General features: G+C 48.7%; 1 protein-coding gene across 1 annotated transcript in view; it reads right to left on the bottom strand.

Annotated features, from left to right (window-relative positions):
• Positions 1-22,500, bottom strand: part of LOC121689352 (synaptopodin-2-like) — a 54,659-nt gene that overhangs the window by 4 nt on the left and 32,155 nt on the right. The window contains 6 exon segments of the mRNA XM_042069084.1: positions 1-1,930; positions 15,935-16,696; positions 16,698-16,985; positions 17,105-17,907; positions 17,989-18,529; positions 18,743-19,947. The exon segment at positions 1-1,930 is cut by the window's left edge and continues 4 nt beyond it. Of these exon segments, the coding sequence (XP_041925018.1) occupies positions 1,328-1,930; positions 15,935-16,696; positions 16,698-16,985; positions 17,105-17,907; positions 17,989-18,529; positions 18,743-19,947 (4,202 nt within the window). The 3' untranslated portion in view covers positions 1-1,327.

Raw genomic sequence — 22,500 nt, 5'->3', positions numbered from 1 at the left:
TGTGATCAATACACACACACACACCCTACCCAGACTTTGATCGACACACACAAACACACACCCTACCCAGACTGTGATAAACACACACACACACACACACACACACACACCTATAGGAAGTGTAAAGTTCAGGATAAGTGTGGAGTTCACATAAATGAACACGTCTGATTGGTCCATTTGCAGCTCACATAAACAAAGGCGTCTGATTGGTCCATTTGGTACTCAAATAAACAAAGGCTTCAGGTTTGTGTGTGACTGTGTATGTGTGTGTGTGACTGTGTGTGTGTTTATGTTTGTGTGTGTGTTTGTGTGTGACTGTTTGTGTGTGTGTGTGCATGTGTTGGTGTGTGTGTGCATGTGCATGTGTGGTGTGTTGTGTGTGTGTGTGTGTGTGTGTGTGTGTGTATGCGTGTGTATGTGTGTGTTTGTGGGTGTGTGTGTTTGTGTGTGTGTGTGTGTGTATGATATATGGGTTGGCCTCCTGCTACTGTGATTTACACAGTTATAAACTCTGAATCAATGCACACTCACTTCAACTAAGAGGCCCGTCTCAAGTGCTTCCTATGTGTGTGTGTGTGTGTGTGTGTGTGTGTCCAGTCTCATAAATCCGCTCCATTATTGGCCTTCACCACACCTGGGGGTCATCAGCAGTCCATCGGCCCAACATCCTGTTTGCTATCAACATCATTTCACTTACTATGGCTTTCACACACACACACACACACACAAACACCCACCCACACGCACAAATACACACACACACACACACACATACCTCTGTCTACATAATTTCTGTAAACAAACCAGAGTACTGGAAATGACCAGAACAAAGTTCCACACTCTGCCAAACCACTCAGGTCACTTTTCCATTTGTCCATGTTCCTCTCTTTAACACAATCCTTCTTCCAGCGAACATTCTCCGGAAACTTCCCCTCCTCAGTTGCCAAAACCTCCACCAGAGCAGTCTGCCCCGCCAAGTACTGAGCTCCGGTCTGAGGAGTGTTCTAGAAATCTCTCTTTGTTCTAGAAGTTTCTCTCTTTCTCTCTGGGGTACGTTCTAGAAGTCTCCCTTTCTCTCTGGGGTACGTTCTAGAATTCTCTTTTTCTCTCTGGGCTGTGTTCTAGAATTCTCTTTTTCTCTCTGGGGTGTGTTCTAAAAGTTTCTCTTTCTCTCTGGGCTGTGTTCTAGAAGTTTCTCTTTCTCTCTGGGCTGTGTTCTAGAAGTTTCTCTCTCTCTCTGGGCTACAGGTGTTCTAGAAGTTTCTCTCCCATGTTGGCAGTTGTGCTGCAGGCTGAAGGCCTTTCTGTAGGGTTCCCCTGGCCGGGTTTAGCGTCTCCAGGTGTAACTGGACCGGTATCGGCTCTGTGTGTGTGCGTGTGTTTGGGCTGGAGAGGGTCTGGCCCAAGGTGGGCCGAGACTGACCTCCGTGAGTGACCGAAGGGGTGGAGTCTGCCTGTAGGAGGCGGAGTAAAGGGCTCCGGAGGCGGGCTCAGAGGCGGAGCTCTTGGTGGGAGACAGGAAGGGCTGTGGTGAGCGCGGAGGGGTGTGGCTACGCGAGAGGGCGTGACTGTAGGTGCGGCTCAGCGTGGAGGAGGCGGGACTGAGCGAGCGCGTCGTAGACGCATCGTAGGACACGCGGGCCGTCCACTCGGGTGGCGGGGTCGGCAGCTGCTTGCGGTCGGCGGCGGACCTCAGGCTGGACGCCAGCGACTGCTGAAGGCTCTGGAAGGCGAAGGCCTCGTCCACCAGACCCAGCGGGTGTCGCGAGGCCGCCTCCCACGGGGACAGAGGCTTGTGCACACGCTCCGAGGGTCTGCGGCCACCAGGGGGCGCAGCAGCGAGCGCCGGAGAGCTGGACGCTGAGCGGAAGCTTCTGGCCAATAGGGGCAGCCGAGCTGGTGGAGACAGAGATGCACTCCTGCTCACCACCTGCAATAGAGAGAGAGAGAGAGGGATGGAGAGAGAGAGAGATGGAGAGAGAGAGAGAGAGATGGAGAGAGAGAGAGAGATGGAGAGAGAGAGAGAGATGGAGAGATGGAGAGAGAGAGAGAGAGAGATGGAGAGAGAGAGAGAGAGATGGAGAGAGAGAGAGATGGAGAGATGGAGAGAGACAGAGAGATGGAGAGAGAGATGGAGAGAGAGAGACAGAGAGATGGAGAGAGAGAGAGATGGAGAGATGGAGAGAGAGAGAGAGATGGAGAGAGAGAGATGGAGAGAGAGAGACAGAGAGATGGAGAGAGACAGAGAGATGGAGAGAGAGAGAGAGAGATGGAGAGAGAGAGAGATGGAGAGAGAGAGAGAGAGATGGAGAGAGAGAGAGAGAGATGGAGAGAGAGAGATAGATGGAGAGAGAGAGAGAGAGATGGAGAGAGAGAGACAGAGAGATGGAGAGAGAGAGAGATGGAGAGAGAGATGGAGAGAGAGAGAGAGAGAGATGGAGAGAGAGAGAGATGGAGAGAGAGAGAGAGATGGAGAGAGAGAGAGAGATGGAGAGAGAGAGAGAGATGGAGAGAGAGATGGAGAGATGGAGAGAGACAGAGAGATGGAGAGAGAGAGAGAGATGGAGAGAGAGAGACAGAGAGATGGAGAGAGAGAGAGATGGAGAGATGGAGAGAGAGAGAGATGGAGAGAGAGAGAGAGAGATGGAGAGAGAGAGACAGAGAGATGGAGAGAGACAGAGAGATGGAGAGAGAGAGAGAGAGAGATGGAGAGAGAGAGATGGAGAGAGAGAGAGATGGAGAGAGAGAGAGAGAGATGGAGAGAGAGAGAGATGGAGAGAGAGAGAGATGGAGAGAGAGAGAGAGAGAGATGGAGAGAGAGAGAGAGATGGAGAGAGAGAGAGAGATGGAGAGAGAGACAGAGAGATGGAGAGAGAGAGAGAGGGAGAGAGATGGAGAGAGAGGGATGGAGAGAGAGAGATGGAGAGAGAGAGACAGAGAGATGGAGAGAGAGAGATGGAGAGAGAGATGGAGAGGTGGAGAGAGAGAGATGGAGAGAGAGAGAGAGGGAGAGAGATGGAGAGAGAGAGATGGAGAGAGAGAGAGATGGAGAGAGAGAGAGAGAGATGGAGAGAGAGAGAGAGATGGAGAGAGAGAGAGAGAGATGGAGAGAGAGACAGAGAGATGGAGAGAGAGAGAGATGGAGAGAGAGAGAGAGGGAGAGAGATGGAGAGAGAGGGATGGAGAGAGAGAGAGATGGAGAGAGAGAGACAGAGAGATGGAGAGAGAGAGAGATGGAGAGAGAGAGATGGAGAGGTGGAGAGAGAGAGATGGAGAGAGAGAGAGAGGGAGAGAGATGGAGAGAGAGGGATGGAGAGAGAGAGAGAGATGGAGAGAGAGAGACAGAGAGATGGAGAGAGAGAGAGATGGAGAGAGAGAGATGGAGAGGTGGAGAGAGAGAGATGGAGAGGTGGAGAGAGAGAGATGGAGAGAGATGGAGAGAAAGAGAGAGATGGAGAGAGAGAGATGGAGAGAGAGATATGGAGTGAGGGAGAGAGAGAGAGATGGAGACAGACAGAGACATAGATAGATAGATAGATAGATAGATAGATAGATAGATAGATAGATAGATAGATACTTTATTGATCCCTAGGGGAAATTCAAGGTCACAGTAGCATACAGACATACACACACACATTCAATAACAGCAGAAAAAGTAATTAAAAGTATATAATATAAAAAAACACAACTAAACAATAAGGACTATAGAAGATAAAGAATTAACTAAATATACAAAATACAAATTATACTAAATAAAACTTAATCAAAATCAATTCTAAAAAACAGTATTCACATAGTGGGTGAATAATCAATCAGGTGCACTTGCAATGACTGAGGCAGGGACTGAGCCTGTGGTTCTCTGTGCATAGTAAGGTAAGGTGCTCTGTGTGAATGAGTGTCATGGTGATGAGTAAGTCAAACAGTGCAACAGTGCAAGAATAAAGTCTATATATCTATATATATATAAATATATTAAATGTGCAACAGTGTAAGAATAAAGTCGATATATCTATATATATATATATATATAACTATATTAAATGTGCAACAGTGCAAGAATAAAGTCTCTATATATCTATATATATAACTATATTAAATGTGCAACAATGCAAGAATAAAGTCGATATATCTATATATATATATAACTATATTAAATGTGCAACAGTGCAAGAATAAAGTCGATATATCTATATATATATATAACTATATTAGATGTGCAACAATGCAAGAATAAAGTCGATATATCTATATATATATATAACTATATTAAATGTGCAACAGTGCAAGAATAAAGTCGATATATCTATAAATATATAACTATATTAAATGTGCAACACTGCAAGAATAAAGTCTCTATATATCTATATATATACTATATTAAATGGAGAAATGGACATCGAGAGAGAGAGAGATGGAGAGAGAGAGATGGAGAGAGAGATTGAGTGAGGGTTGGGGAAAGAGAAGAAATAGAAAGAAATGAGTTCAATGGAGCGACAGACTGGTGGGTCATGAGTGCAGACAGACTGACACACAAAGAGACAGTTGGGTTCTGCAGTTTGTGTGTTTGTAGATGTGTGCATGCGTGTGTAACAGGTGGCAGTAGTGGGTGTATGTGTAAATGTATCTCTCTGTGTGTGTGTATGTGTGTGTAAATATATGCCTCTGGGTGTGTGTGGAGTTTTTATCCATTGGTTTGGCTCATTTCTTGAAACAGAAATGACATTCTCAAAACAAGATAATTTGGCAAAACAGCCTTACAGTTCAGCACAACACTATAGCTCACTTGCAAAAGCTCATATCTCTCCCAAAATCTTTCGCTCATGCTTCAAAACTAAATTCCTTTCCCATATAAAGAGTCAGTGCCACGAAATTGCAAAGATCCTTCTCAATTGCTTTGGCTCATTTCTTGAAACAGACCGGACGTTCTCAGCACTCTTGGTGCTTTTGCCAAAATAACCTGGATGGTTCAGCACAACACCATGGTTCACCTGCAAAAGCTCATATCTCTCCCAAAACAGTTCACTCGTGTCAAAACTAAATTTCTTTCTCATATAAATAGCCAGTGCACCCACTGTCAGTCATGAACTATAAGCTTCCGCTGCCCTCTGCTGGTTAAGAAGTGCATGTGCATCTGAAGCCCAGCTCCAGCTGCCAGCAGGGTGCAGAAGTGGGAAGCATTACTGTAACACACACACACACACGCACACACACACTCAGTAACACACACACACACACACACACTCAGTAACACACACACACACACACTCAGTAACACACACACACACACTCAGTAACACACACACACACTCACACTCAGTAAAACACACACACACACACACACACTCAGTAACACACACACACACACACACTCAACACACACACACTCAGTAACACACACACACACACACACACACTCAGTAACACACACACACTCAGTAACACACACACACACACTCAGTAAAACACACACACACACACACACTCAGTAACACACACACACACACACACACACACACACACACACACACTCAACACACACACACTCAGTAACACACACACACACACACACACACACTCAGTAACACACACATACACACACACAATCAATAGCACTTCCACACACACACTCAATGGCAGTGGTTCTGATACCTCTACACATCCAAAACTGCTCTGGCAAATGTTCACCTCCAACCTAATGCACTTTAGAATAATGAGACAGTAAAAGTGGGACTTTTGTGAGACGTGAAGAAGTGAATTTGATTCTGATGACTTCCAGTGACTCTTCACTGATGTACATTAAATAGATATATAGACAGAGAGATATATAGATAGATAGATAGATAGATAAAAAGATAGATAGATAGATAGACAGATAGAGACAGACAGACACTGCGCCCAGGGAGCAGTTTGAGGTGCTTTGCTCATGGGCACTCAGCCGTGAATGTGGACATGGGAGAGTCATTATTATTCTGCAGGGATCGGGCTGACCTCAAGCCAGCAGGGATCGAACTGACCTCAAGCATGCTTCCTAACCAGGAGGGATCGAACTGACCTCAAGCTTCCTAACCAGGAGGGATCGAACTGACCTCAAGCTTCCTAACCAGCAGGGATCGAACTGACCTCAAGCTTCCTAACCAGCAGGGATCGAACTGACCTCAAGCTTCCTAACCAGCAGGGATCGAACTGACCTCAAGCCAGCAGGGATCGGGCTGACCCCAAGCTTCCTAACCAGGAGGGATCGAACTGACCTCAAGCATGCTTCCAAACCAGCAGGGATCGAACTGACCTCAAGCATGCTTCCTAACCAGCAGGGATCGAACTGACCTCAAGCATGCTTCCTAACCAGCAGGGATCGAACTGACCTCAAGCATGCTTCCTAACCAGCAGGGATCGAACTGACCTCAAGCATGCTTCCTAACCAGGAGGGATCGAACTGACCTCAAGCATGCTTCCTAACCAGGAGGGATCGAACTGACCTCAAGCCAGCAGGGATCGGGCTGACCCCAAGCTTCCTAACCAGGAGGGATCGAACTGACCTCAAGCATGCTTCCTAACCAGCAGGGATCGAACTGACCTCAAGCATGCTTCCTAACCAGGAGGGATCGAACTGACCTCAAGCCAGCAGGGATCGGGCTGACCCCAAGCTTCCTAACCAGGAGGGATCGAACTGACCTCAAGCATGCTTCCAAACCAGCAGGGATCGAACTGACCTCAAGCATGCTTCCTAACCAGCAGGGATCGAACTGACCTCAAGCATGCTTCCTAACCAGGAGGGATCGAACTGACCTCAAGCATGCTTCCTAACCAGCAGGGATCGAACTGACCTCAAGCCAGTAGGGATCGAACTGACCTCAAGCTTCCTAACCAGGAGGGATCGAACTGACCTCAAGCATGCTTCCTAAACAGGAGGGATCGAACTGATCTCAAGCTTCCTAACCAGGAGGGATCGAACTGACCTCAAGCCAGTAGGGATCAAACTGACCTCAAGCTTCCTAACCAGGAGGGATCGAATGTGCTAAATGTGACCCGTTGATTATGATCTTACATAAATAGAACTGAGAATATCAGACCCGTTGATTATGATCTTACATAATAGAACTGAGAATATCAGACCCGTTGATTATGATCTTACATAAATAGAACTGAGAATATCACATATTTCCCAGGACAATATCTGTGTGAGGTGATGTAATATCACAACTAATGTAGACACATGCAATAGTTCTGACTAAAATACACACCAACACCCACACACACATCCACGGGTAATGCTGTGGTGGACTTTGAGAGATGGCCCAGATGGCTTGGGCTTTAAGAGCAGTGAGAGTGTGTGTGTGTGTGTGTGTGTGTGTGTGTGTGTGTGTGTGTGTGTGTGTGTGTGATAGAGACAGATGTTTGCACTGCCTGTGCATACGCTGTCTGAGGCCTCCCACCCAGATTAGTGAGTCCAACATGGGCATCTCTCATCTCTGGCCTCTGTGCTAAAAATATCACCAACCCAGAGTGATCTCGCACTGCAGGGGCCACGTACCCATGACGCCAGCACTGCTTCGCCACGGAGACGCGCCGCACAGGGTCACGTAACCATGACGCCAGCACTGCTTCGCCACGGAGACGCGCCACACAAGGCCACGTAACCATGACGCCAGCACTGCTTCGCCACGGAGACGCGCCGCACTAGGCCACGTAACCATGACGCCAGCAATGCATCACCACGGACATGGGCGGACTGGCCATCTGGCATACCGGCATTTTCCCGGTGGGCCGACGCACCTTTTGGGCCGATAGAATAGGCTATATAGCCTACATAATCATTTTGGCCAACAATCGGCCCAAAGGAAGGGCAATCAGGCTGACGGAAATGTAGGCTACATTCATGCATATTCATGCACAACTAAGCTATATATAACCTATACGATAGGCTACTGGAAGACAGGGCCGTAGTCACCATAGACATTGAGGGGGACATGTCCCCCCCAATATTCAAATATGACCAAAATGTTCCCCCCTATATACGGACATAGAAAAATAAATAAAGAAAAAAAAAACTCTACAGGAAACCAACAACCACCACCATGTGAAATGTAATCAAACATAAATAACGCACAAATTAGTGACCTAGTGATGGTTCCAGAGTAGCCTACACCCCTGAGTGGTTTGACCTGGTGGTTTTCCGTTCGTTAGTAGCGTGCGCTATCAAAAGCTTTTACTGCACCCTACCAAAGATCCTTGATTACTGTACTAGCTCCGCTTTAACCCTCTCTGACCCTACTGCGGTGAGGTAGGGCTGGCAACAATATCACAAAAGCTCACAATTCTCACAAAACTTGTTGGAAAGGTGTAGCACAGGCTAAGGAAATCCCATACATTTTTGGAGCCGATCAGATTCAAAGGGAACTTTGAAACATTTTCCATATTGTAACCTATTCTTGCAATGATAGCGAAAGTGAAACGTTTTATTTTAAATGATGAATTTGTGCAAGCCTGTGTCATTAATTTCTTTCACGTCTTACAACATAAATAATGCATTCATATTCTAGTACTAATGCCAGGAATTACCCTGTATATAGGCCTCTTTGAAATGGTTGTTGCATCTTGCATATTATTTAGATGCGCACTCCATCGTGCATCCATGCAGGCAAAACGTAGCAATCAAATGTGGTGAAGGCACACAAGTTGGAAAAAACGTTGTAACAACTTGTTTGTGAGTTTTAATAAGACTTTTTGCATGGCCCTCAGACCCCACCACAGATTTGGTCCCCCCCAATGTTGACATCATGACTACGGCCTTGCTGGAAGACATTAAATAGATAATTAGTTCATGTAGCTATACTGTTCCAAAATGTAGGCTACCAGCAATGTAGGTAGGTAGTATTACCCTGACTCTCACCAGATCCACTCACATCCATCTGGGATCGCTTCCATTGGGAGTGATTTCGGCACCAGATTTTATGGTAGAGCCAATCAGGACTCAGGGCGGGAGTTTCATAGATGTGACGTAGCCAGGGGGGTCAAGAGCTTGCAGATTAGCTTCGGCATGTTAGCATACGCCATTTTCAAGTATATTTGGAACCAGCTCCGTGCACAAAAGTCCGTGTTGGGCACGAGCTCTCATGCGCGTACATGTTCGTGGGCGGGTACCTATCCGGTGGCTACAGCCAAACGTTATTCAGTGTGTATTTCTTGAGGAGCCTATGAGAAGACGTGTATATTATGGATATTTATGCATGATATGACAAATAAAGAAAATTGTATTGATCTTGTTTCGTTGTTGTTTGTCCCGAACAAAAATAGCCTAAACATGATTAAAGACAATAAATTACACAACAGCGGCATAAAGCCCTCATCTCGTTACACTATGGGTCTCCAACACGTTGCTCTCAAGCTACCCATAGCCGCCCACTTTTGAGCTTGCCAGAGGCTGAAGCAGTAGGCTACTACATTTAAACACAATTGTTGCCGCGAGGCATTCCAGCCTACGAATTTAATAAAAAGTAAACCATGCATAATTAAAAAAATAACTCAATTTAGGCTACATGGCTACACAATATAAGGTTTCCATTAGAGCACAGCGCACGTTCAATGAATGAGTGAAAGGGACTGCCTTGTCTTGCAATAAACAGCTGGAAATTCCAACACTTTTTCAACTACACAAAACTTTACAGTGATCATCAAATACCCCCTAGATTTAAGTGCCTATCAGTCTCAACATTTAACTATATAATAAAAGTCCAAAAGTAAATTAAATCCCATGCAAAAAACGAAAATCGTCTGCTTTTGATAGTCTGGTATGCCGCTCCAAACAAAACGCATGTCTCACAATAAAACGCACAATGTAAAAAATAAAGGTCTGCCTCGAATAAACCTGACCCAAATAAATACCTGTGCTTTGAGCAGCCTAAGTAAATAGCTGGGGACGTAATTGTCCGCTCAGACTGGCTGTTCTGTGCGTTATCTTCCATTTTCAAAACAGGATTGAGGGCTCTGGCTCCAGTCATTTTTGTGGCTACTGGCTATTATTGGCTTGATTTGGTCATGGGACAACGCTAGAATACCTTTAGAGCCCCCGCTATGGGATGGCAAACAATAAAATAAAAAACAAACTAATCATAGACTGTAAAAATGCGCTACACATGGCACTAAAAACCGAATAGTTTATTTATAGTTCGACTACGATATTTCACGTCATGTTCGAATGCATATTTGCAGCAGCAGGACGGCAGGCAGACCGCTCTTAGTTAGAGCCGCTGTTATCCAATGAAATGAAGTTGCGCTTCAGGGCACTCCACGCGTGTTCCCGAGCAACTTTTTCTTCTTCTTGTTAAGTGGCAAGCAATGTATGTGCATTATCGCCACCCTCTTACTGGAGGACGACTCTCTTTTTACAGAATATCCAATAAAAATCGACGTTGGTCCATGCGTCATTTCCAGCTTTGGAACTTGGCGCATGGTCAGAGCCGACTGGCGCTGGATCCGAACCCCAGTGTTCAATATGGCGTTGACTATGAATTGGCCGGATTTACTAGCCTAGCCTCCACCATTCATTTGTATGGAGGGCGGGACTTAGTCACTCTCTCCAGTTATATATAATACCTCCATGGACGTAGCGGAGAAGCGACTGTGAGACAGTTCTCAGCGTCACGGGTTGGCTTTGATGTGAGTGGTTGAAGTAGCACGTCAATAAAGATGACGGACAAGTGGCTTATCCAATCATATGCAAGGATTTTTGGTAAGGCCCAGCCTTCTGAAACACCTCTCCAATGGAGCGATCCCAGATGGATGAGTGGAGCTAGGTGGAACGAAATTCATCTGGCGAGAGTCAGGTTAAGGCAGGGCCGGCACTAGCCATTTGGGTGCCCTAAGCACAAATGCTTGGTGGTGCCCACCCCCCCCCCCCCCCCCCCCAACAACCATTCAGAATTTCTTAGTTAGTTTTTTTCTAATTGCAGTTTCACCAACAGATGTCGCCCTTGGACTATGAACCTCGTGAACCTTGAAAATGACCACATAGAACAACAACTACTTATCTAAAGCTGTCTAATTTGGCAAAATCATATTACGTTCAGTTGCAGGGTTTTCCCAAAGTTCACCTTACCAAGAGCCGTTTCCCACTCATCATTTTATTACGTTGTGAAAGTGTCACTTGTAGCATTACATTTTCACTACAGTACACAATTAGATTGTTTGATCATAATTGATAACAAACGCCAAAAAAGCGTCCTGAAATGCAAAGCAAACTAGGCTAATAAATAAATACATAAATAAACGTTACCTGACTATATCTCTGATGGCTAAAAAAAAATAGGATTGCTAGTCTTGCAGTCAGAGTGATAACCAATGACGCCTACATCTCTTTAAGTGCTCCATGACAGTTGAAAATATATGTATATTTAAGGGTAATGCAAAGATTTAATTAGGTGTGCCCGACCGATTTGAGGGCCGCTTGGGCCAAATATGCCAGGGCCGATTTGAGGGCCGCTTGGGCCAAATATGCCAGGGCCGATTTGAGGGCCGCTTGGGCCAAATATGCCAGGGCCACGGAGACACGCCACACAGGGCAGTGCAATGTGTTCTAAGAGTTGCTCAGCAACGGGATGGGAGCTAGCGCAATGGTTTTGGGGATTCACTGGTGATGATGATGTTTCTGTGCCCACCTAGTGATGATGTTACTGTGCCCATCTAGTGATGATGTTTCTGTGCCCACCTCAGTGCCAGCGCTTCTATACCGGTCTGTGTGCATCACTGGCTGGATTTAAATATAGATGCAGAAACATTCTGACAAAAGCACCTTTGCCGGTGTCAGTTTCAGGCTGAGGAAATGGATTTAAGCGTTTAAGAGTAAAGTTATAGAGCCACCCGGGGTAGGACAGTAATACCTACCCTACCCTAACTCTATTCAGTAGGACAGTAATACCTACCCTACCCTAACTCTATTCAGTAGGACAGTAATACCTACCCTAACTCTATTCAGTAGGACAGTAATACCTACCCTACCCTAACTCTATTCAGTAGGACAGTAATACCTACCCTACCCTAACTCTATTCAGTAGGACAGTAATACCTACCCTAACTCTATTCAGTAGGACAGTAATACCTACCTTACCCTAACTCTATTCAGTAGGACAGTAATACCTACCCTACCCTAACTCTATTCAGTAGGACATTAATAACAAAAATCCTTGAATACTAACAAGACAGAGCAGTGCAACGTTCCAGTCTGCATAAGTGAGAGTGTCACCTTACGTCTCTAAATAAACGTTTTCTCTTATCAAGCAGTAAACATGATTAAAGACAGTGATACAGTACTGCACACACAATCATGAATGATCCCATACAGAAAGAAATATATTGAAATATTTTTAAAATAAATAAATGGGCCATTTCAAAAATATATTTTTGTTGTGTATGGGACACCAATGAATCACTTTTTCAGATGTGGAATTAATAATTTAATTAGTCCATAAACCAAGCTAGCTAGCTGTGTGTTTGGCAGTAGCTATGGCAATATACAGTAGCTATGTGCTAACTAGTGGCTAACAGTTCGCTATTTGCAAAGCCTACCTAACTCTTCTCCCATAAGATATCAGGACAGAGTTGAAACCCTACGTCATACAAGTGCCAAACTCTAACTCAATCGGTTGATACCCCAGTGAGGAGTGACAGTCGGTCAGCAGCAGCTCTCTCTTCTCAGGCTGCTGCTAGGGATCTGTCTTGGGCAGGAGTGTGTGTGTGTGTGAGGGGGTTAAATCTGGCTGACTTAAGGAACAGGTGTGTAAGAGGGCCGACGGGCCGAGAGCTGCATGCCCTCCTCAGGTCATGGGATGCCAGATCACATTTCTCCCAATTTAGCCACATCCTCCTCCCCAGCATGCCTGCCGACTGTCCCCTGGGTTGCAGGGCGACCGCGGGCCTGACCCCAAAGATAGGTCTCGTCACCACATCTGACTCAGACAGGGCAGTGCTGTTGAGTCCAATACTCCGAATCATTACCTGGGAAAGAAGAGTTCTTCAGAAGTTCTGGAGTTCTTCCCTTTGTTCTAGAAGTCGTCTCGGATTTGATGATGATACTCTGAGGTCAGCCATAACTAGGTTAGAATCCTCTCTGTGGCATGTGCTATATTTTAAAGGTGGGCAGCTAGGCGCTAAAATTAGTGGTGCTCACTCTCATCTGCAGCTGCTCTCAGGATATCACTGTGGTTGCGTCAATCAGAGAGCCTCACTGAGATACAGTTAGCTAGCATGCTAACCACAGGATCACTGTTTGTTAAGCCTGAGATAAATGGGATATCGGAGGTGATTATGCTGTTTGTGCAAACAAACCCACAGATTATGTGACCACTTGTGAGGGCAAGTGTTAAGTATTACAGTTGGCTAGTTAGCTTGGCAGCCTATCTGACTCTGCTAACTCACCAAAGAATGAGAGTTGGGTATTTGTTATACTGGGCTGAAACTTCTGTCACTGGTGCTATGCAAAAGCTATCAGGTATTGTATGAACTACAAACACAAAAACACTTAGAGGAGAAGAATCAGTCTGTTCTCAAACTAGCCAAGGAAACACTTACAGGAGAAGAGACAGTCTGTTCTCGAATTAGCCGAAGAAACACAATTAAAAAGGCAAAAGGTAAAGCAGAGGCTTCTGGGTAGCAAGAAGAACAAGATGAACCGAATGGAAGAGAAAGTCAGAGATGAACAGAAGCAAAGAGGAAGGATGTTTACATGCAGGGGTGAGAACAGCAGAACAGAGGAACCAAAGTCAACTGAAGAACAGAAATAGTTTTAATGGCACAGTGGAGAGAACCTCAGGAAAAGAAAAAAGACAACAAAACAACAAACAGAAACACACTAAAGGAGTAAATAAATCAATAAATAAAACAGAAACACAAAATAAAAAGCACAAAGGAAGATGAGAAGAAGAAGAGATGAAGAGAGCAGCCGTTATCGGGTCGAGCATGATCGCACCACTGACTACTGATGTGAACTTAGTCATATTTCATCACCTTCATCAAAAATTACACAACATCAACAGTGACAAAATATAGAAAAAAAAACAAAGGTGGTGAAGTAAGGGTCTCTTGGGGATGGTCTACGACTGACCCCTCACATGAGCTAGTGGACACACACAACCACACACTCTCCTATCGTCTCATGAGCTTGTGGACACAAAAACAGGGTGTGTTATCTTACCCATAATCCCCAGCCATGACACAAACTTCCACACTGATGCCATTGGATCCATCACTCCTGACTAGAATCGTTTTTACAAAAGGGAACGTGTCTCCCGTTTACAGACACACGCTTTGCAACACACAACTGAATTTGGTGAAATGAGCATCATCTCTTGTGATCCTCTGCCCTCGTCACGATCCCAGTGGTCAGGAATGGCAGGACACACTTGCGACATTAACACACGGAGACGCGTCATCTACACACAGAATTAGACATGGACTGGTGACTGTACAAACAAACCTGACCCTTTATGCGATTCATGTCTTTATGTGATTTAAGTCACTAAATATCCCTGACTCACACTTCCCACCTCACAATGTCTGCATGAATATGATCAATATCAGCTGTCTATGGGCCACATCTGTGATATATTAGTGTGTGTGTGTTGTCTTCATGCTACGTTTGTGATATGTTAGTGTGTGTGTTGGCTTTGGGCTACATCTGTGATATGTTAGTGTGTGTGTTGTTTTTGGGCTACATCTGTGATATGTTAGTGTGTGTGTTGTTTTTGGGCTACATTTGTGATATGTTAGTGTGCGTGTTGTCTTCATGCTACATTTGTGATATGTTACAGTGTGTGTTGTTTTTGGGCTACATCTGTGATATGTTAATGTGTGTGTTGGCTATCCTCATGCTACACCTGTGATATGTTACAGTGTGTGTTGGCTTTGGGCTACATTTGTGACATGTTAATGTGTGTGTTGTCCTCAGACCCTTGACAGGGATTGCCAGTTTCTCAGGTGGAAGAATGAGGTGGTGACGACGCCTTAGGCTCCTGACATCCCTCCCATGTGAACGTATCCTCTTCCCCTTTACTGTAAAACTTTCTCAAACTCTTTCTCGTCTCTCAGCACTGTGTGTCCCTCTCTTAGTCCCGTCCGTCTGTGCTGTTCCTGTCCTGACACCCCACACACCCCCAGGGCAAACTCGGCTTCTCACGCCACAAGAATATAAAACTCTCCACTTACTGATAATTATCAATGTACAATTTATCATCAAGTGGGTATCAAATTACAATCGATATACTCAACATATAAAAAATAATGCTCTACAAATACAATTCCCTACAGAAATATGTTCACTGAACTAGAATTTGGTTTTAAACCACTTGGGCTAGTTCTGATTGTCATCTTTGTTGCTGGAGTGAGCTTGTAAAAACGGACTCAACTCACAAATAACTCATATCATATATAACATCTGCTGACTTAACAACAGACCAGGACCTGATTAGGGAGCGAGTCCTCTACACCCCTGAGTTACAGCAAGACCAGTTAGTGCACATCACTCCTGCCCATACTATCCTCTTATTATCAGTGCACACTACTGAGTACACACTAGCCCTCCCATCTAATACCCCACACCAGTAACTAATAGTGCTCACTATCTCTCCTATCACTGCAGTGCACACTATGACGTATGTATACTATTACTCTGCAGTGCACACTATGAAGTATGTATACTATTACTCTGCAGTGCACACTATGAAGTACAGTATGTATACTATTACTCTGCAGTGCAGTATGTATACTACTACTCTGCAGTGCACACTATGAAGTACAGTATGTATACTATTACTCTGCAGTGCAGTATGTATACTATTAGTCTGCAGTGCACACTATGAAGTATGTATACTATTACACTCTGCAGTGCACACTATGAAGTGCCCTCCCCCCCTCACTCCTTGTCCCCTGCGCTGGGCTTCCACACCTGAGCTGCGCTCTTTTTGGCAGCGAACTTGGGCTTTGGCGCTGCCGCCGTGCTGCTGCTGCCCGCTGCCCCCGAGTCCGGCCTGGCACTCACTGGGAAGCTGGGCACCGTGTAGGAGCTGGGCACTGCGTAGGAGCTGGGTGGCGCGGGTTGGCGCGCGGGTGACGGAGCGGGCGCGTGTGCAGGGGCGGGAGGCTGCTGTGCTGGTGTCGTGGCGTAGGGGGTGCCGTGGGGGTGCAGGTAAGCCTCGGGGGCGTAGAGCGCGTTGGGCAGAGGCTGCTGATAGGCTGGCGTGGGGGGCATGGGGGCGTACGCCTGGCCGTACGGCTGCTGCTGCTGATAGGCTGGCTGCTGCTGCTGGTAGGCGGGCTGCTGCATCATGTGAGGCTGCTGGTAAGCGCTGTGATTGGCTGGGGGGTAGTGCCCATCATGCATGGCAGGGGAGGGGCTGGCAACCCCGTACGGCTGCTGGGGCATGAAGCCGTACCCGGCGGGCATGTGCTCGTACTGCTGCTGAGCCTGGGCTTGTGCCGCCGCTGCCTGGGCCTGCGCCTGCTTGGCGGCGGCCTCCTCGGCGGCCTTCTGCTTGGCGGCGAAAGCCTCGGCCGCAGGGCCGTAGGTGAAGAGCGAGGCGTCCAGCTGGTAGGGCTGGTGCTTCATCACGTCCAGCACGTGCAGCGGTTTGGGCGCCGGCTTCTTCTGCTTCTCCTTGTCCTTGGCACCCTTGGCACCCTTGGGGACGGGGCCGGAGGAGGGGGGGGGGCTGCTTGATGGCGCCCGGCGGGTACATGGGCGACTGCAGCGGGTTGTAGGCTTTTGGGGGGGGGGCGCGCACGTTGGGAGAGTACTTCCACGGCACTTCCGCGGGGGGGGCGGAGGAGGAGGGGCTAGGGGAGGGAGGGCGGGCGGGCTTGTGGGCCTCGACGGTCGCCGAGTCCACCACGTACTTCTCCATGCGCGACTGGCGCTTGGCGAAGAGCTCGGCACCTTTGCCACGCAGAGCGGGCATCTCGAAGGCAGAGCCCATGCCAGCGTGAGCAGGAGGGGGGCTCTCTTCGCGGGGGGGGCGGGGCAGGTGGGGGCAGCCGGGCAGCCAGTGGGTAGGAGTTCATCCTCTGGGGGGGGGGGCGGGGGGGTGGACTGGATCTGCGCTTGCCCCCACTGTCTGACCGGCTGCTGCTGCTGGGGGTGCTGGGGGTTCTCGGTGGGGGGTGTCGGGGGGCCCTGTGGCTGGGGGTGCTGGTGGTTTTGCGGCGCCCAGCTGTGAGTGGGTGTGGGGGTGGGGGGGCTCCACTGGGTGCTGGGGGGTGGGGGCACCCAGGAGGACTGTACCTGACTCTGATCCTGCCCCCAGGGGGCAACTGGATGCTGCTGCTGTTGGTTCTGGGCTGGCTGGGCCCATGGTGGCTGCGGCTGGTTCTGGGCGGGGGGGGGTCGCCTGCCAGGTGCCCATGTGGGGCTGAGGGCTCTGCTGCATCTGCTGGGGGGCGGCCGGCGGGGCCCAGGGGGGCTGCGGACCCTGCATGGGGCTCTGCGGCTGCTGCTGGGCCCATGGGGCGCCCCCTGCTGGCTGGGGGGGGGTCTGCGGCTGTGTCCAGGGAGGCTGCGCCTGGGGGGGGGTCTGGGACGGGGGCCAGCCGCCTGCTGCTGCAGCCTGGGGGGGCACCTGAGCGGGGGCGACCCAGGGTGGCTGCTGAGGGGCATTACCCTGCTGCTGGGGGGGGGGGTTGGGCCCAGGGCGGCTGCGGCTGGCTCTGGGGAGCTGCCCACTGGGGTGTGGCCTGATGCGGGGGCATGGGCTGGGTCCAGGTGGGCTGGGCGGGGGGTGATGGGGTGGGGTTCTGTGCCCAGGTGGTGGCAGGAGCAGGCTGAGGGGGCGCGGGGGTGACCCATGGGGGCTGGGCCTGGGGCTGTGCTGGGGGGGCCTGGGGCTGGGACACCCAGGCTGGCTGGCCCTGTGTCTGAGCAGGCATCTGGGAGGGCACCTCGGGGGCCTGAGGTTGGGTTGCCCAGGAGGCCTGCGATTGGACGGGGGCTCGAGCTGGGGCTTCAGCAGGACCCCACCCACTGACGGGTGTCTGCTGCGGTGCCTGGGTGGGGGCCCAGGCGTCTGTGGGGGGCTCTAGGGGGGGCTGTGCCACAGCCTGGGAGGCGCTGGTGGTGGGCGCGGGATCCTGCTGGCTCTCCCCCCAGGGTTCTGGCTGCGGGCCCGGCTGGACTTGAGGTTCCGGCTGAGCCCAGTCTGCTGCGGTCGCCTGCTGCTCCTCTGGGGAGGGGGGCTGGGGGGGGGGGCATCAGGCCATCAGCAGCGGGGTGGTGAGCGTCTGCGGGCTCGGCGTGCTGGGGCATCTCCTGCTGGGGCATCTCCTGCTGGGGCAGGTTTGGGTCTGGCTGCGGGGACCAAGGGGGGGAGTTGGGGTTGATGTGGGGCTTGGGGGCGACGGGAGGCGGGACCTTCTGCTTGACACGAGGCGCCTGCAGGAAGTTGCAGGCCTCGGCACCCAGGCTGAGGTAGTCCTCCTCAGGCCCCGAGTCCAAGCCCGGCCGACGATCACCGCGGTTCAGCAGATTGAGTAGCTCTGGGTTGGGTGACACCTTAAGATGAGATAAGATATGATAAGATACGATAAGATACGATAAGATACGATAAGATAAGATACGATACGATACGATACAATACGATACAATACGATATCAATAAGATAAGATAAGATAAGAAAACTATATTTAAACACCGGGGAAATTTAGTTACAACAGCCAGGACGACAGGTCTAACAAATAAAATATAAAAACGGTTTAAATAGTGACCTTGGGCTTCTCTTTGAAGGTGAACATGGGTTTGCCCTGTGTGTTCCGGCGACGTGTGTCCTGCAGGATGCCCGTCTTGATGGCGGGCACGGAGATGCGCTCGTCGCGCGAGGCGATCTGCTCGCCCTGTCCCACCGTTGAATACCCAGCATGCTCCTGGCTTGCCACGAATGGCCGGGCACTGCGATTGGCCACGGATGACTGGCTGTCACTGCCCTGGACACTGCCGTTCATGTGCTGCGTGTGATGCTGCTGCTGCTCGTGGTACTGATGCTGCTGCTGCATCTGGTGATGCTGCTCGTGGTACTGATGCTGCTGCTGCTGGTACTGCTGCTGCTGGATCTCATACTGCTGCTGCTGGATCTCATGCTGCTGCTGCATCTCATACTGTTGCTGTTGCTGCTGGTACTGTTGCTGCTGGTAGTATTGCTGCTGCTGGTAGTACTGCTGCTCCTGCTGCTCCTGTTGGTACTGCTGGTACTGTTGCTGCTGCTGCTGCTGCTGCTGCTGGTGGTGGAGGTTGACGTCCATGTAGTTCTGGCTGTCCTGATGCTGCAGGTAAGCGTGTTCCTCCACCTGCTGCTGGTAGGCCAGGTGCTTCTCTGCTTCCTGTTTGCTCTCGACGGGCAGGCCCTTCTGCCGCATGTCCTCGTGTTCCGCCACGATCTCGTCCATGCGCTGGCGCCGCTGGGCGAACATCAGTGCCCCCTTGCCCCTCGTCTCCGACAGCTGGTCCATCTCGGCGTCCTCCTGAAGCTTCCGCTCGATCTCCAGTAGCCCCGCGTCTCGGCCTCTGAGCTTTACGACCGCCGCTGCTGGCGCTGCTGCTGCTTCCACGCCGATGCTGCTCTGAGCATGTGCAAACGCGTGCTCCTCGAGCACACACTCCCCTCCGCCGCTGCTGGCCAAGACTGTGAAGCGGACCGTGTGGTGTGTGTGCTCGTCTGCGTCCTCGTCGTCCTCGTCCGCTGCGTCGTCCTCGTCCTCGCTCTGGTCGAAGTGGTAGTAGAGGTCAGGCTCCTGGTCGCCGGTGCCGTAGCTCACGAGCGTGTACTTGCGGGCCCGCTGCCGGTGCCTCTTGAACATCAACAGCCCCCGGTTGCTGGGGTGGGGGGCAGCAGCGGTCAGCAGCAGAGCGATGCGCTTGCACCGGGACTTGGCCTCCTTCACCTGCTTCTCTGACTGGCTCTCACTACGCCTGAGCCCTGAGGGGGATGGAGGGAGAGAGAGAGGGGGAGAAAGTGGGGGGGGGGAGAGAGAGATGGAGGGGGGGAGAGATGGAGGTGAGATGGAGGGAGAGAGAGTGGGGGAGAGAGAGAGGGGGAGAGATGGAGGGGGGGAGAAAGAGATGGAGGGGGAGAGATGGAGGGAGAGAGTGGGGGGAGATAGAGGGAAAGATATGGAGGGAGAGAGTGGGGGGAGATAGAGGGAAAGATATGGAGGGAGAGAGTGGGGGGGGAGAGAGATGGGAAAGAGGGAGTGGAGGATGAACAGGAGTAGAGGGAGAGAGAGGGAGAGGGAGTGGGGGATGAACAGGAGTAGAGGGAGAGAGAGGGAGAGGGAGTGGGGGATGAACAGGAGTAGAGGGAGAGAGAGAGAGGGAGTGGAGGATGAACAGGAGTAGAGGGAGAGAGAGGGAGTGGGGGATGAACAGGAGTAGAGAGGGAGAGAGTGGAGGATGAACAGGAGTAGAGGGAGAGAGTGGGGGATGAACAGGAGTAAGATGGAGAGAGAGGGAGAGAGTGGAGGATGAACAGGAGTAGAGGGAGAGAGAGGGAGATGAACAGGAGTAGGAGGGAGAAAGATAAAAAGAGATAGACAGGAATAAATACAAAAGAAAAAGGAGAGATATTACAAGTGATTTCACTCAGTAGCCTCGTTTATAGGCATGATATGTGTGTGTGTGTGTGTGTGTATATTAATAGCAATGCTACAACTGAGCTCCTCACAAATCACCCAGTGGGAGCGCACATGGTGCAGAGACATGACATGACGTGACATGACACGCATTCCACAGAAACTCACACACACACACACACACACAGAAGCTTCTTCTAAACATGCCACACCCAACTCAAATTCAGGAGTGTGTGCAGGCAGCCTTTACGCACAAATGAATCTCCATTTGAATGACGCTTTTATAGAAGTGTAAATTCTGTTTAATGTGAAATAAAATGAGTTTGTTTAGTTACATACTGAGTTTTAACTGTCAAGGATTAAATCTTGAATTTGAAATGCCAAGTGTTAAAAATTGAGTGTTTAATGTTGAGTGTTAAATGTTACAGGTTAAGAGCTAAATGGTGAATTTCAAATATAAAATGTTACATGTTAAATGTTGAGAGTTTAAGTATGGCGTGTTAAATGTTGAGTGTTAAGTATGAAGTGTTAAATGTTGAGTGTTAAATGGTACATGTTAAATGTCATCTGTTGAAATTAAAGTGTGTATATGTGTGTTTGTGTGTGTATGTTTGTGTCTACAGGTTTCTCTGTGTATGTGTGTGTGTGTGTATGTGTCTACAGGTGTTTCTGTGTGTGTGTGTGTACAGGTGTTTCTCTGTGTTTGTGTGTGTGTGTGTGTGTATGTCTGTGTCAACAGGTGTTTCTGTTTCTGTGTGTGTGGGTACTGTATGTGTGTGTGTCTACAGGTGTTTCTGTGTGTGTGTGTGTGTGTGTCTGGAGGTGTTTCTGTGTGTGTGTACTGTATGTGTGTGTCTACAGGTGTTTCTGTGTGTGTGTGTGTGTCTGGAGGTGCTTCTGTGTGTGTGTGTACTGCTGTGTGTGTGAATGTGAGGCAATACGGTCTATGTTTGTGTGTTATGTGTGTATGTGTGTGTGTACAGTACCCTCCAGAATTATTGCCACCTTTGCTAAAGTTGACTAAAAACATGTATAAAAAAAACATTTTTTGGTGATTTATTGTAATCTCATAATGAAAACAATGAGGAAATATCCAACCTCGAGGGGAAGCAAATTTATTCTGAGAAAAAGGAAAATCTCAGAAATAAATATGTTTTTAACAAAAACAAGTTGCTCACAATTAATATTTATTTCATTATGAGATTTTCCTTTTTCTCAGAATAAATAAATTAGCTTCCCCTCAAGGTTGGATATTTCCTCATTTTTTTCATTGTGAGATTACAATAAATTACCAACAGATTATTGTTATACCAGTTTTTATTAAATTTTAGCAGAGGTACCAATAATTCTGAAGGGTACTGTACATGTGTTCTAGTTCTATGTGTGTGTGTGTGTGTGTGTGTGTGTGTCTATAGGTGTTGTAGTTCTATGTATGTGTGTGTGTGTGTGTGTGTGTGTGTGTGTCTACAGGTGTCCTAGTTCTATGTGTGTGTGTCTACAGGTGTTCTTGTTCTATGTGTGTGTGTCTACAGGTGTCCTAGTTCTATGTATGTGTATGTATGTGTGTGTGTGTGTGTGTGTGTGTGTGTCTACAGGTGTCCTAGTTCTATGTGTGTGTGTCTACAGGTGTTCTTGTTCTATGTGTGTGTGTGTGTCTACAGGTGTTCTTGTTCTATGTGTGTGTATGTGTGTGTGTGTGTGTGTCTACAGGTGTTCTAGTTCTATGTGTGTGTGTCTACAGGTGTTCTTGTTCTATGTGTGTGTGTGTGTCTACAGGTGTTCTTGTTCTATGTGTGTGTGTGTGTGTGTCTACAGGTGTCCTAGTTCTATGTGTGTGTGTCTACAGGTGTTCTAGCTCTATATGTGTGTGTGTGTGTCTATAGGTGTTGTAGTTCTATGTA

The sequence above is a fragment of the Alosa sapidissima genome, chromosome 18, assembly GCF_018492685.1.
Source record: "Alosa sapidissima isolate fAloSap1 chromosome 18, fAloSap1.pri, whole genome shotgun sequence".
Classification (NCBI taxonomy): Eukaryota; Metazoa; Chordata; class Actinopteri; order Clupeiformes; family Clupeidae; genus Alosa; species Alosa sapidissima.
This window is presented reverse-complemented; position numbering and strand designations above follow the sequence as displayed.